This window comes from Chrysemys picta, chromosome 2, assembly GCF_011386835.1.
Source record: "Chrysemys picta bellii isolate R12L10 chromosome 2, ASM1138683v2, whole genome shotgun sequence".
Classification (NCBI taxonomy): Eukaryota; Metazoa; Chordata; order Testudines; family Emydidae; genus Chrysemys; species Chrysemys picta.
The window spans coordinates 75,871,662-75,886,254 of record NC_088792.1 but is presented as its reverse complement, the minus strand read 5'-3'; the positions used below and the strand labels follow the sequence as shown (position 1 = coordinate 75,886,254).

Genomic DNA, 14,593 nt, shown 5'->3' with positions numbered 1-14,593 from the left:
AGTTCAGGTACCCTAACACTTTCTAATATAACCCTTTGTTTTTGGTTTCTTTATTCTTTGTTCTCCTACATATGAAATGCACAAAGCCAGAGCTCAAGACAAGACACAGACAAAATACTTCTTGGCTTAGATGAAGATATACTTGTCTGGGAACCCAGGACATGATGATTTTGAGTCTCCCCTCTTCCACTGATCATTGTTAACAATTGTGTCCTTCACAGCCCATATTCACTTAGGCCATTACCGTAAGAGGTTAGATGAGTTAACTGATGATCTGAGAGGTTGCTCGTGATCATTTCAGAGAGATCATTTCTGACAGAGCTGGGAATAGGACCCAGATCTCTGCTATGGCGTATCCAAATCTCACTAATTTAACCACATTGTCTCTCAATTAGATTAAGCCAAATTTATGTGTTTGGTTATTCTCTCTGTAAAACGGAGCAATTCTTGTACAGCCACCTCAACAAAGCATTGTGAGAAATACAGATGAACGCTACAGTCTTTAATTACATGATCAGATGCTATGAGACACTGACTGGGACCGAGAATGGATTCTGTCTCCTGTTCTGCCACAAGTTTTCTATATCATGCTGAATATGTCCTTGACTCCAAAGCATTGAGATGTGGATGCTAACTATTAAGATCTTTACTTGGTTTTGTAAATCATATTGTGTTAACTATTAAAATAATAATTTAAAAAATATTTACCTGTACAATAACTATTGTTCTTTGAGATGTGTGGAGAACATATACATATTCCACTGTAGGTGTATGTGTGCCTTATGCATTCAAGTTGGAGACTTTTGCCAACCATACTGGTGGGTGGCACATGTGCCCCTTCCCACATTTGTGAATAGAGCTGAGGGCATAAAATGGCTGTGGCTCTGCCTCCCTCTCCATTCCTTCACATGACCCTCCAACAAAGACTCAAAGTAACAGGAAAGCAGAAGGGACATTGAGATATGTTTTGCACATATACATTCCAAGAATAATAGTTAACTGTACAGGTATGTAACCATTTTTTCTCCTCTGAATAGTTGTGCACATACACATTCCATTGTAAGTGACTCAGCAAAAGTTACTTTGAGGATGGTGGGACTTTAATTATTTGAAGAGAGCCTGCTGCATCATCTTGCCAAAGTTCACATCAGCTCAGGAAGCTTAAGTAAAAGTGTAGTGTCTGGAGAAGGTAGGTGCAGATGACCAGGGCCGGCTCCAGGGTTTTGGCCACCCCAAGCAGCCAAAAAAAAACAACAACCCCGCGATCGTGATCTGCGGCGGCAATTACGCGGGAGGTCCTTTTCTCCCAGTGGGAGTGAGGGACCATCTGCCGAATTGCCGCCGAATACCTGGACGTGCCACCCCTCGCCGGAGCGGCCGCCCCAAGCACCTGCTTGTCAGGCTGGTGCCTGGAGCCAGCCCTGCAGATGACCATGTTGCTGCTTTGCAAATGTCCACTATAGGTATGTTGTTCAAAAAGGCTGATCAAGTGGAATGAACCCTAGTGGAAAGGACTGTTATCCTTATAGGACAAGAGACCTTAGCTAGATATAGTCAGAAATCCAGTGGGATATATACTGAACTGTAAGAGGTTGCCTTTAATCCTTTCAGCACAGGATACAAAAAATCTAGGAGATTACCTGAAAGACTTTGTATGTGTAGGTAAAAGAATAAAGCTCTCTAGACATCCAATGTATGAAGCCTCTCCTCAGTTTTATTAGAGTGAGGCTTCAAAAACAAAAAACAGAAGTTTGGTTGGTTTGATTGAGGTGGAATGTTAAACAACTTTTGGTATAAACTTAGGGTGCAGCCTGAGAGAGACTTTGCCCTGGTGGAATATTGTGAAAGGAGGGTCTGCTAGTAATGCTTGAAGCTCTGACGCCATCCTCACAAAAGTAACTGCTACCAAACACACTATTTTCATTGGTAGCAAGAAGAATTTACTCACCTTGTGCAGTAATGATGGTTCTTCAAGATGTGTGTCCCTATGGGTACTCCACTGTAGGTGTGCTTGTGTCCCTGCGCTGCTGATCTGAGAACTTTGGTAGCAGTTTCCGTTAGGTCCACACATGCGCTCTCTCCTTGTGCTGCGCCAGGAGGTTGGCAGTGCGCCCCTACCCTCAGTTCCTTCTCTACCGCAGTCACTGACAAGAACTCCAAAGTAGAGGGGAGGAGGATAGGTGGTGGAGCACCCATAGCGGGACACATCTTAAAGAACCATCATTACTGCACAAGGTGAGTAACAACTTCTTCTTCGAGTAGTGTCCCTGGGGGTGCTCCACTGTAGGTGACTCCCAAGAAATACCCCTTCTGGAGGGCTGGGACTTCGGAGTTGGGTCTGTTACAGATGGCAGTACTATGGAGCCAAAGATGGCTTCAGCAGCAGAGTCCCCAATCATCGCATAGTGTTCTGTGAAAATATGGGCCATGTCACCGCGCTACAAATCTCCAAGATAGGGACATTCTTGAAGAAGGCGACAGTGAAGAAATTGACCTTGTGTAGTGTATCCGAACAGAGTCTGGAGGGATCATATTGTGAACTTGGAACACTGTCTGATGCAAGTCAAGACGCACTTGGAAAGCCTTTGGGCTGATATTGCTGAACCCATGGCTCTTTCTGCAATGGAGAGGAAAAGCTTATGGGACTTCCTGAAGGCCTTAGTACTGTCCAGGTAGAAGGACAGGGCTCTCCTGACATTCAAGGTATGCAATATTAAGGTAAAAGATTGAAAGGTGAATTAATTGATTCATGAAACAGGGAGGTCACCTTAGAGATGAATTTTGGATGAGGCCTAAGCGTAACCTTCTCTGGGAAGAATACCATGTAGGGTGGGGGATGTGCCCTCAGAACAGCTCTCTCTCCTATTCTTGTGGTCGAGGTAATCGCTATCAGGAAGGCCGTTTTCATGGAACGGTACATCAGCGAACAGGTGGCCATAGGTTTGAAAGGCCTAATCAATGCTTTCAGTACCAGGTTTAAGTCCCACATGGGAATCGGAAGACAAGGATGTGGGAAGAGGTTTACTTTTAGTGGTTGGATGTGACAGCACTGAATATCCTTAACAGGCTGGTGGAAAGCTGTTATAGCTGCTAAGTGGACCCTGAGAGAGCTTTAGGGTCAATGCTTAGTCTAGGATATGTGGAAGAGTTGCGGATGTTGGGGAAATTTGTTGAAAAGAGCACCAAATCTGAAATCTGGACCATTTTTGCAGGTAAGTACGTCAAGTCAAGGCCTTTCTGCTGTGCACAGAACTTCTTGTACCTCCGTTGAACAGGAGCTTTCTAGGTGTTGGAACCGACTGGGAGCCATGCCTTGAGGCAGAGAATCCCCAAACTGGGATGCAGGGTACATCCTCTGTTCTGTGAGAAGAGGTGCAGAATGGCTCGGAGAGGGATATTGTGACAGGTAAGGGTACCAGGTCTGTCTCAGCCAAGTAGGAGCAATTAGAATGACATGGGCTCTATTTCTTTTTATTTTCAGCAGGACTGTTGACAGTAGAGGAAATGGAGGAAAGGCAAATCTGAGGAGAAGATGATGTAGCTCTCTTCAAGAAATGGAGAAGCTGCTCCAGTGGGTGTCAGCAGATGCTTCTGCACAGGCAGTACTACCAGTGTTAAAGCTGATTTTATTTGTCCAGGTGGGATATGTAGCAAAGGACAAAATGCTGACTGGTATATGGATTGCACCAACGGGGCCAGCATTACAGATGGTGCCAACAGTGCTGACTGAGCAGACAAGGTAGACAGTGCGGACAGTGCTTATGTGGATGAAACTGCTGCCATTGATACCAGAGAGTGAATTAGGCACAAAAAGGCACAATAAGCTTTTTGTCACAAAGAATGCTTGTGACATCAACATTACTGTAATTGGAGGTAAATGGTCCACAGACAGCACCTGATAGTGCTCGAGTAGAAGATGATGATGGTACCTGTCTTGATGGCCCCACCAGAGTTGACAGTGCTACATCGAACAGTACCAGTGAATACTTGTGTTTATGACCAGACTTCAGTTCAATAACGACGGACTTTTAGATGATCTGTCCCATTTATGGGACAACATATAAGACCAGGATGGTCTATCAGCCTCAGATGGTGAAGGAAACTTCCTCTGTTTTGAGGAAGCTGCAAGAGAAGAAGGAGAAGATCTCTTTTATCCAGATTTTGTTTTTGGGGCCTGAGCAACCAGAGGGGCACTCCACATAGAAGAAATCTCCCTTCCTTTGTAGTGAGGGTCAGGCTCTGAAGTGGGGTGCATCGACTTCTCAAGCAAATTAATATCGATATGGAATTCCCTCAAATTCTTTATCCTTGCTGGGAAAGAGGTATGTATGAACATTTGTCCCCAACATGTCCCTCTTCCAAGACAGCTTGAGTACCTATCACTCACAGATGTTACTGCCCTGCAAGTGGCACACTGTTTAAATCCTGGGGATCTCTGCATGGTAAGAGACACCCAGAACACAAAGTGTGAACTATCTAACTAACCTACAACACTAAAACTATGAACAAAATATGTACAATATATTTTTAAAATCTGGCAAGAAAAGAAAATCCAAGCTTAACAGGGAGCCCCATCTCTTGACATGGATGATAAGAAGGAACTGAGAGGGAGGCAGCAGCCACACCCCTTTCATATCCTCAGTCTGGAGCACAACGATGGCAGTCGCCTGTGCCACCCACTACTCCTGCTGGCAAAAGTCTCTGACTAGAGTGCATTGGGCACACATACACCTACAGTGGAATGTATATGTGCACAATGACTCTAAGGAGAATTTAACATTGCAGCAACAGGTGTCTTGGAATTTGTTTTTTGTTCTGTATGTATACATGTGGCTTGTATGCTAAAATATTATTGTTCATCAAAGACAATCTTTTCAACACAAAAGGGACACAAAAGCTTAAATATATTAAGATGCTAAATGTATGTAAATATTATTCAAAGTAACCGGACACTTGTAATTAAACAACAGATAGTTTATACATACCCAGATTTTCTTTTGACAGGAAGTCATCTGAAACCATTGTTTCAAGAGAGCATCTTAACATACTTTTCCTAGAAAAAGATTTTCACACATTTAATACAAGTCACTAATGATGCACAGTTAAAGGACATTTTAAAATATAATATTTATTCATACAACATTTTTCTAGGTTCTTTCTTACAATAGTTGCTACATATTGATTTGTGAAAAAACACCTGTCTCTCTCATTCATTTCCTGGTAGTAATACTTATTATAGGTACAATCCTCTGTTTATCCCATATTATTAACAGAGTTTTGGTCCCACGGTTTGGATAAGTAGTAAGAAGAAATGTATTATGAGAAGCAATTTCTATTTATACACAGAAAAACTCAAATATAGACACAAAATGAGCCAAATTTCCAAACTCTAATCCACAAAAATTGTCCAGGCTAAATTTAGCTAATATAGATATCCAAGTACCTTATTGTACCCACAAATTAGGTACTTCAACATCTAAGTGACCTAATCATTCCTCCACACAAATAAACTGCTTTTATTATTTGTATCTGCATAATTGCAGGAACAAAAATGAAAGCCTGCTGAAAATCTAGCCAATTATCACTAACAGTAAATTATTTAGCAAGGTAAGTAGCAGTGAATTTGTGAAAGACGATTTAAATCATGCTTAACAATGTTTCTAAGTTCTGAAAAAATAGTGTTTATATTTCTTTCTTGATGGTCCTCCTGAATTCTCCACTAACGCATCACCCTTGATTTACACATCTCCTCTTCAGGATTCGCTGTTGCAACCCTTCTGGCCACAGAGGGCCAAATGTCTTCCCTTCAGCAGTGCTCTTGCATTGACTTGGATATTGTTAATGAGGGCAAGTAGGTGCTCTTCCTACTCCAGCACCCACATTCTCAGAAACGACAGAAGCAATCTCACGTAATAGCATGATATACTAATCACAGTGCTACCAAGTCATTGGAAGTTATTTAATTACATAGTAAAAATGTTAAAAAAGAACTACCCAAATCTTACTTCCTTTTTTGTCCAATGCCACTTCTATTTTTCTTGACAACTTGCTTTTTCTGAGCTTTTATCTGAGACACAAAAATAATAAAACTTGGTTTGTGAGTGGTAATATGCTGTAACATTTTAAAGTAATTTTCTGCTATATATTAGTACATTCTGTAACTACATGAACTTTTACAGGAGAATAATTTAAACTTGTAATTACAAATATGAAAAATTATTTATCAAAACATTTTTAAAAAATCCAATAAAACAATTACACCAATTCAAGTAATGTTTTTGTAGATCCCCTAAGTGGATTTAGGCTTTCATTATGATACTAAATATTAGTAGGCTTCTTCTCTGACTTTTGTAGTTTGAGTTATAAGACAGGTATGTCACATGTGCTAAGCATGTATATACACAATTTATATTAAAAATACCTTGTACTGTGTAGAGTGTATATTTTGTGTGTATGAATACAAAAAAAAGAAATGATAGCTTAATTCATGCTACAGTACTCTTGAAGGATGATTAGACTGTCAGCTCAAAAAGATAATATATGTTCTTCATCAAGACTCTGGGTTTTTTTTTAAATACAGGTTAATGATGATAAAGGGAAAGCAAACACTGTGCTCTTTTGGACAGGGCACTGGAGTGCAAGTTGGCAAATATGGGTTCTATTGCTGGCTCTGCTACTGACCTGCTGTGTCACACTGGGCAAGTAATTTCATTCTCTGTGCCTTTGTTTCCCTTCTGACTTTTCAAATGCTTCGTCTATTTACAAGATAACTAGGAACTGCCTCTCACTATGTGTCTGTACAGTGGCTAGCCCAATGGGTCCTCAGAGATTAGTTGGGGCTTTTGGGCCCTATTGTAATACAAATAATAACATTTTTAATTATTAGGATTTTCTAAATCAATATATATATTAAGATAATGATACAAACTTTCTTTTACACTTTCCATAACTGGTAGATAATAGAATATTCCAAAACATCAGTACTTCTTAGGAATAATCAGTTTAGGATCACATATTAAGTAACACAAATCAAAAGATAACTTTTTATGTAAGTGCTGCGCTACTACACTAAATCTAAATACCTTTGGCTTTTATCTATATTTGTATAAATATTATATATATATATTCATTCTAACTCTGAAATTATCTCAAATATATTGGTGGTTTACACAAATTTGTTAGCTGGATTCACTTTGACCCTTGAATTTTGCCTTCATATAAGAAATGATTTGTTAATCTTTTTTCCCCAAGGAATTTCAGACCTTTATCACTATTGAAATGGGAAATTTGACAAGATTGCCAAAAATGAAAATTTCATCCTTTGTATATTTGTCAGAAGTGATCAAAGAGGAAACTTAATACTCCATCAGACTTTCCTCCTATTGGGAAGTCTGAGGGAGAATTAAGTGAAATGCTGAAAGTACAGTTACTCTGAAAGCTGACTGTGTAAAAATACTTTCTTACTCAACAGATCTGCTTATTGTGATTGTCAGTCATATCTGCTTATTTTAGTGGCTAATAAAGATTTATTGCTTTTCACTCCTGTGACAATTTGAAGAATCTGTCTACATACAGCTTATGAATTCTGGTTGATTTTATGAAATTCCTGTATTACTAAATGCCTCAGTGTATGTGCTATCTGCTACCAAGGGCTTGTGCCACATTTCTCTGAGACTAGGGACAATGGAGAATCAGTAACCTGAATGGATCCCATTCCAATGGGAGCACTATAGAACAATGGGATGGCTGAAGCCTTGGAGATCCAGTTTGACCTAGCTTGTCTGCAAGGAAGAAGGGGTCAAGCAGTGGAACTTCCCCAAAAGGGGAATAAAGAGGCTTATATGAGGTTATAGCCCTTTTAAAACACAGAGGGATTCAGAGACAGAGAGGAACAAAAGGGACAGCTTTATGAGGGAGACAGGTTCTGTTGACTGTTGGACAGAAAGTTGAAGGCAGGGACTGCAGATAGACTCCCTGATTCGGAGGAGAAGTCATGAGCTTGCGAAAAGTGGCCTAGCAAATGGGACCTGGAACACTGAAAAAACGCTAACCCAATTCCCAAAGAATGCTCAAGAGTGGTAAGGTAACTGAGACAGGGAATGGCACATAGGCATTTATTGCTTTACCTAGATCTGTTTTTCTCCTGTGCTGTCTAAAGTAAAGAATGATTGTTTTCAGAAATCCTTTGCAAAGCCTATGCCTGTTTGTTTCAACTATCACATGTCCCTAAAGAGGTAAAATATAAACAATATCACATGCGTCTGATGAAGTGGGTATTCACCCACAAAAACTTAAGCTCCAATACGTCTGTTAGTCTATAAGGTGCCACAGGACACTGTCGCTTTTTACAAATCCAGACTAACATGGCTACCCCTCTGATACTAAGCCCATGTTGAATTTGAAGGACTGGCTGTTAGAAAAGTGTTTTTGTAAACTTGTGAATTGACTACATTTGTTATAGAAAACGTTTAGATACAAACAAGGAATCTCTCAATGTTAATTTACTGAATCATTTTTCAGAGTAGAACTGACCTTTAAACTGAGTTCTTGGTAAGTACAAATGGTAAGGCTTTGCTGCCCAAACAACAGAATTTTTAAACTTTATTTTTTTCAAAGCAGGTTTGCTAAAATGATAGCGTGCCAAGAACTTGCTCATTTTTTAATTATAGAGTAGAAGCAGCTACAGTAAATTAAGGTATTTTTTAGTTTTAATTAAATTTTATATTATTAATAAGGAACAGAAATAAAACAGAATGCATCTATGGTTACATGCAGCACATTGCAGGAGACTAAATAAAAAAATCTCTTGATCATATATTTTAGATACAATTAATATGAAAAATACTACTTTTGCATAAGTATAATGGATTTCTCTTAAGAGGTTCCTTCCTAGTTGCTGCAGTGAGCTATTGCTGTAGCCTTATGTCTCTACTATATAAGGGTTCAACTTTTAAAATGAGTTTGATAGTAGCATTCTAGTCCCTACTGGATAGTTGTCAAAAACACCAATGTGGCACGATTCAGCACGATAGGAAAATTCTGTTGTGACTGAAACAGCAACAGTGTTGCAGGTTGGGAGTAAAGGACAGATAATGTACAGGATGTAATGTATCTTGCACAGTGCCTACTTGCACTATTACTTTAACGAGCATCAAATTCACATACAATTTAAGCAAACTTTAAAGAAAAAACTACTTTCATTGCATCACAGATCACTGAGCTTCCCAAAACCCTGTGCATAAGGCCTACTATTAATCTGTATTCACACTTGGTCATCAGCTCTAACAACACTTGATTTTGTGTCTGTTGCTGTAAATTCTGCTCTTACAGAATGATATTATCTGATATATTATGATGTTTGGTCATAGCTGATTTCTAAAATCAATTTACACTAATAAACCTTTATGCCCAAAGAGCCAGTCATGAAGATCTGGCCTCTGATTCTCTCCCATCAACAATACAAACTTGCTTTAATCTCTCCCATCTTAAAAAAAAATCTGCCTTTGACCCCACTTGTCTTTCCAGCAACCACCCCAACTCCCTTTCATCTATAAACTCATTGAACATGCTATTAATAATTGCTGTTTAAAGTTCTTCTCCAATTCCATCTTAGATCTTCAAGCTGATTTCAACTCCTTGCATTCCATTTAAACTGCCCTAAAAGTCTACAATGACTTCTTCCTCACCAAAGCTCAGAACCGGGCTCTATCTCATCCTCATTGACCTGTGAGCTGCCTTCAACACCATTAATCATGCTTTTCTTGAAATCTTGTCCTCCCTTAGCTTCCATAACAATGTCCTCTCCTGGTTCTCCTCCTACCACTCTAATTCCTCCTTCAGCTTACCCTTCATTTCCCCCCCACCCCGTCCAACTCTGGGAGTTCCACAGGGGACCATCCTTATAAAACATTTTAGCAAAATAAATTATTTTTTTCTAGCATGTCTACATCCAGCAGTCCACAACTATAAATTGTCTTCTACATTCTGTCAAAATGGAAGAGAGAGAGATCAGATCTGTTACTCTGCAAGGCCTGTCTCTCTTGAAGAGGAAAGGGTGAGCTCAGGACCAAAATGTATGGATTGAAAATGAGTATCTGATGATGGAGTGGAATTTTTCTTCTGGTTTTTGGGGAGGATAGTGTTCTTATTTCTGTATTTTTAATATATGCTAAATTCATAGATTTTAAGCCCAGATCATTTAGTCTGACCTCCTGCGTAATACAGGCCAAAGAATCTAACCCAATGGTTTCTGCATCAAGCCCATAACTTCTGTTTGAGTTATAGCATATCTTTTAGAAAGATACCAACTCTTGATTTAAAGACAAAGTAATAGAAAATATATCATATCTCTCAATAAGTTCCAATGGTTAATTATCCTCCTGGTTAAAAATGTGCATTTTACCTCTAATCTGAATTTGTTTAGCTTCACTTTCTAACCACTGGATTGTGTTATGCCTTTTTCTGCTAAAATACAGAGCCATCTCTTCCCCCTGTACATACTTACCAATCTCCTTTTAACTTTCTCTTGGATATACTAAATAAATTGAGCTTTTGAAGTCTCTCATTATAAGGCATGTTTTCCAGACTGCAAATCATTCTTGAAGATTTTTTTTGAGCCCTTTACAATTTTTCAAGATCTTTTCTGAGGATGGAAACCAGAACTGGAGACTGTATGCTGCTAATACCATCTATAGAGGTAGTATCACCTCCCTATTATAAGGTCCCCACAGATCTAGAACCCAGACCTGCAGAGATACCAGGCAGCTGACCTCTCCTGCCTGCCACCCAGCAGCAGCTGTAACCCATTTGTTCGCCACTGTGACCCACTGTGGACACAGACCATGGGTAGGTCCACCTCAAGGGTTTGACAGACAGCAGCCTCATGGCTCCTGATTGGCTTCCTGCCCTATATAAACTCCAGGGGCATTCCAGGAAGTGTCCAGGAAACAGTGTGAATTTCCTGTAGCTGCCATGACTGTTCTTGAATGCCTGGCTTTGACCTTGACTTGATTTGAACTTTGCCTCTTGACTTGGATCCTGCAACCTGGCTTGGAATCTGACCCTGGCCTGGAACCTATGAACTCCTCTGCTCCCAGCCTCAGATGTGTCCCTGCTCTGATTCTTGGCCCTGATTACCTTTGTTTGGATCCTGACACTGCCTCCTACTTGGTATTTTCCTGCTTACACGAACAAAGATGACCTTCATTATCTTAGCTACTGCATCACACTGGGATCTCATGTTCAGGTGGTTATCTGTTACTCCTAAGTGCTTTTCAATGTCACTGTATTCCAGGATTCTGTCTTCCATCTTTAAGCCTGATCTATATTATCTCCTCATAAATGTATGACCTTGCATTTTGCTGCATTAAAACACAAATTGTTCAAAAAAGCCCACTTTTCCAAGCGATCGAGATAGATCTGTATAACTGAGCTGTGCCCATCATTATTTACCACTCCACCAATGTCTGTGTCATCTGGAAACTTTACTAGCAATGATTTTATATGATAAGGCACTTCGAGCTTTGGGTGGGTGCACTTTTAATTAGTTTATATAATCGAAATAATAAATAAATATAATTTAATTAAATATGGCAACATGACTTGTACACAATGAAAACTAAAGGACACATTTTCCAAAGAATTCACCACTTGGATTTACAGCCATAATTTCAAGAGAGCTCAGCTCTCAACCTTCTGGTCTTTTGAAAATCTGGCCACTTATTTTGGTGTCTGTCAGTGTGTCTACCCTGCAGTTGGAGTGTGTGATTGCAGCACAGATAGGCATACCCTAGCTATCTGAGGTACCGATAGAAGTGAAACCACAGGAGCAGGTGCTTCAGTGTAATCTATACAAGCCTGCCCAGGGCCCTGAATACTTACTTGGGTAGCTTGCCCATGCTGCTACCACTTCACTATTAGTGGTACCTGTGGTAGCTAGATTAAAGCTAGCTCAAGTATGACTACACACACGGCAATCACACCTCCAACTGCAGGTTAGACATACCCATAGACACCAAAATAAGTGACCAGATTTCCAAAAGACTGGAATGTTGGGCACTAAGTTCTTTTGAAAATGTTAATAGCTCACAGCTTCAAGCCATAGCTAGATTAAGAAAATAGTTAAAACATGTTAGGTAACATTTTTAAACACAATTTATTTTCCTAGTCTAGCCATAACCTAAACGGGAGTTCAACTCTCACAAAAATCTAGCCTTTAAACATCTGATTGTCTGTCTGAGAATTATCAGGGCTCACGGATAGGCACAGGAGAGTTCCTGTGCATTCTAGTGTCTCTAAAACCTACTCTAGATCTTTTAAAAAAAATGAACTCCATCTATATTTGACTGTACCTAGTGGGTTTTCCACAATTATTAGCCTCAAATCTGAGGCTTTGGAGGCCTACATTGTGGGGCTTGTAGCAAGAAGGCAGGGCATATGCATAGAGCATTGTTTAATTTTTTTCAGTGTTTTGCTTTGAACTGTTAGGGATTTATTTGTCTAGCATTTAGTAAAGACTTATCAAATGCTAGAAAGGCAACCTGTAACACATAGTATAACCAATTTTAACATGCATATGTATACATAAATAAGGAACTTTACATCCCAGTTGTTAGAACACATTCATATGTAACTCAAACGGGTGAAAGTAACTCCAAATAATAAATATACAAGGGAGTACATATGTGGTCTAGATGAAATTATTGTAATGTGGGTGCACAATTGGTTGAAACTGTACTCAGAGTAGTTATCAATAGTTTGCTGTCAAACTGAGAGGTTTTATCTAGTGGAGTCCCGCAGGGGTTAGTACTAGTCAATATTTTCATTAATGACATGGACAACAGAATAGAGAGTATTCTTATAAATATGCAGATGACACCATGGTGGGAATGGTTGGAAGACAGGATTAGAATTCAAAAGGACCTTGAAAAATTAGAGAATTGGTCTGAAATCAATAAGATTGTCAATAAGACAAGTGCAAAGTTGGGAAGGAGAATCAAATGCACAACTACAAAATGGGGAATAAATGGCTACGATGTAATACTGCTGAAAAGGATCTGAGGGTTATAGTGGATCACAAACTGAATGAGTCAACAATGTGATGCAGTTGTGGAACAGGCTATCATTCTGGGGTGTATGAACATGCATGTTGTACCTAATACACAGGAGGCAACTGTCCTGCTCTACTTGGCACTAGTGAGTCTCAGCTGGAGTACTGTGTCCAATTCTGGGCACTACACTTCAGGAAAGATGTAGACAAATTGGAGAGTCTAGAGAAGAGCAACAAAAATTATAAGACTTAGAAAACCTAACCTAGAGGAAAGGTTTAAAACATTGGGCATGTTTCTTCTTGAGAAAAGAAGACTGAGGGGGGGCCTGATAAAGCTTTCAAATACATTACGGGCTGTTATAAAGAGGAGGATGATCCATTATTCTCCATGTCCACTGAAGGTAGTAAAAGAAGTAACAGACTTAATCGGCACCAAGGAAAATCTCTCTAGGTAGATATTTGAAAGATTTTCCTAACTATAAGGGTCGCTAAGCTCTGTAATAGGCTTCCAAGTGAGGTTGTGTAATCTCCATAATTGGAGGTTTTTAAGAACAGGTTGTATGAACACCTGTCAGGGATGGTCTAAGTTTATTTGGTCCTGCCTCAGCACAGAGGTCTGGAATGGATGACCTCTCAAGCTCCCTTCCAGTCCAACATTTCCATGATACGATGAAACCTATAAAACAGACATAAAAGTACCAGCCAGAAGCTTTAATTTCACCTTATTGGCTCTAAAACACATGACTGAAATCATATTACAATTGTTTTTAATATTCACTTGTAGATTACTTGAGAATAAAACACCTGAATCATTGCAGTAGTGTATCAGTTGCAAATAATATTTTTACTACTCCTACCAAAAAAAGTAAAGGCATGATTGAACTTTGGCAAGAAGAATCATTTTTTCAAGTACATGAAAATTTGAGGGCCTAAAAATAGTTGACAGTGGCTAAACTGACATAATATTTCAAAAATGAGTTTGAAAAAATGTCTTGCATGTGGCTTTTTAATCAAAAAGGAAATGGGAATTGATCATTTAAGCTTGTATTTTAAAAGATAAGGTCTTACTCTTCTCTTGGATACCACTGTGTCATTACTGGCTTCTGTTTTATCCTCTAACACTCCTGCCCCTGAAAAACATTGTGAAAACAATACAAATAAATATTGAATATTATTCTTGGCAAACAGAATATAAATTATTCTAATTGTTTATAAACATATTTACACCATTGAAATATAGAACTGTACAGTCATAATTGATTTTAGTAGGTCATTAACATTACAATAATCAAAGGGTTTGTATGAAATCATTTTGACTCTGATTTTCAAAAAAGAGTCTTTCTTGTGGAAACAATTTGTATCCACAATATATTACCCAAATAAAAGTTAGGCTCTTTACACTGTTTCTACGTATTTACTACCACAAAATAGATAATACATATCAGTGTAGAAACAAAGATGGATTCTTCTTGAATAAAAGTATGAACCAAGATGTGAAACTGTTCTCAAACATACCATACATTATGAAACTGCCATATAGAAACT

The 14,593-nt window shown here is 39.0% G+C and overlaps 1 protein-coding gene across 1 annotated transcript in view; it reads right to left on the bottom strand.

Moving 5' to 3' along the window:
• Positions 1–14,593, bottom strand: part of ZCWPW2 (zinc finger CW-type and PWWP domain containing 2) — an 84,300-nt gene that overhangs the window by 7,567 nt on the left and 62,140 nt on the right. The window contains exons 4-6 of the mRNA XM_042840433.2: positions 14,117–14,178; positions 6,006–6,067; positions 4,986–5,053 (exon numbers count right to left, since the gene is read on the bottom strand). Coding sequence (XP_042696367.2) covers positions 4,986–5,053; positions 6,006–6,067; positions 14,117–14,178 — 192 coding nt within the window. The remainder of the gene's footprint in view (positions 1–4,985; positions 5,054–6,005; positions 6,068–14,116; positions 14,179–14,593) is intronic.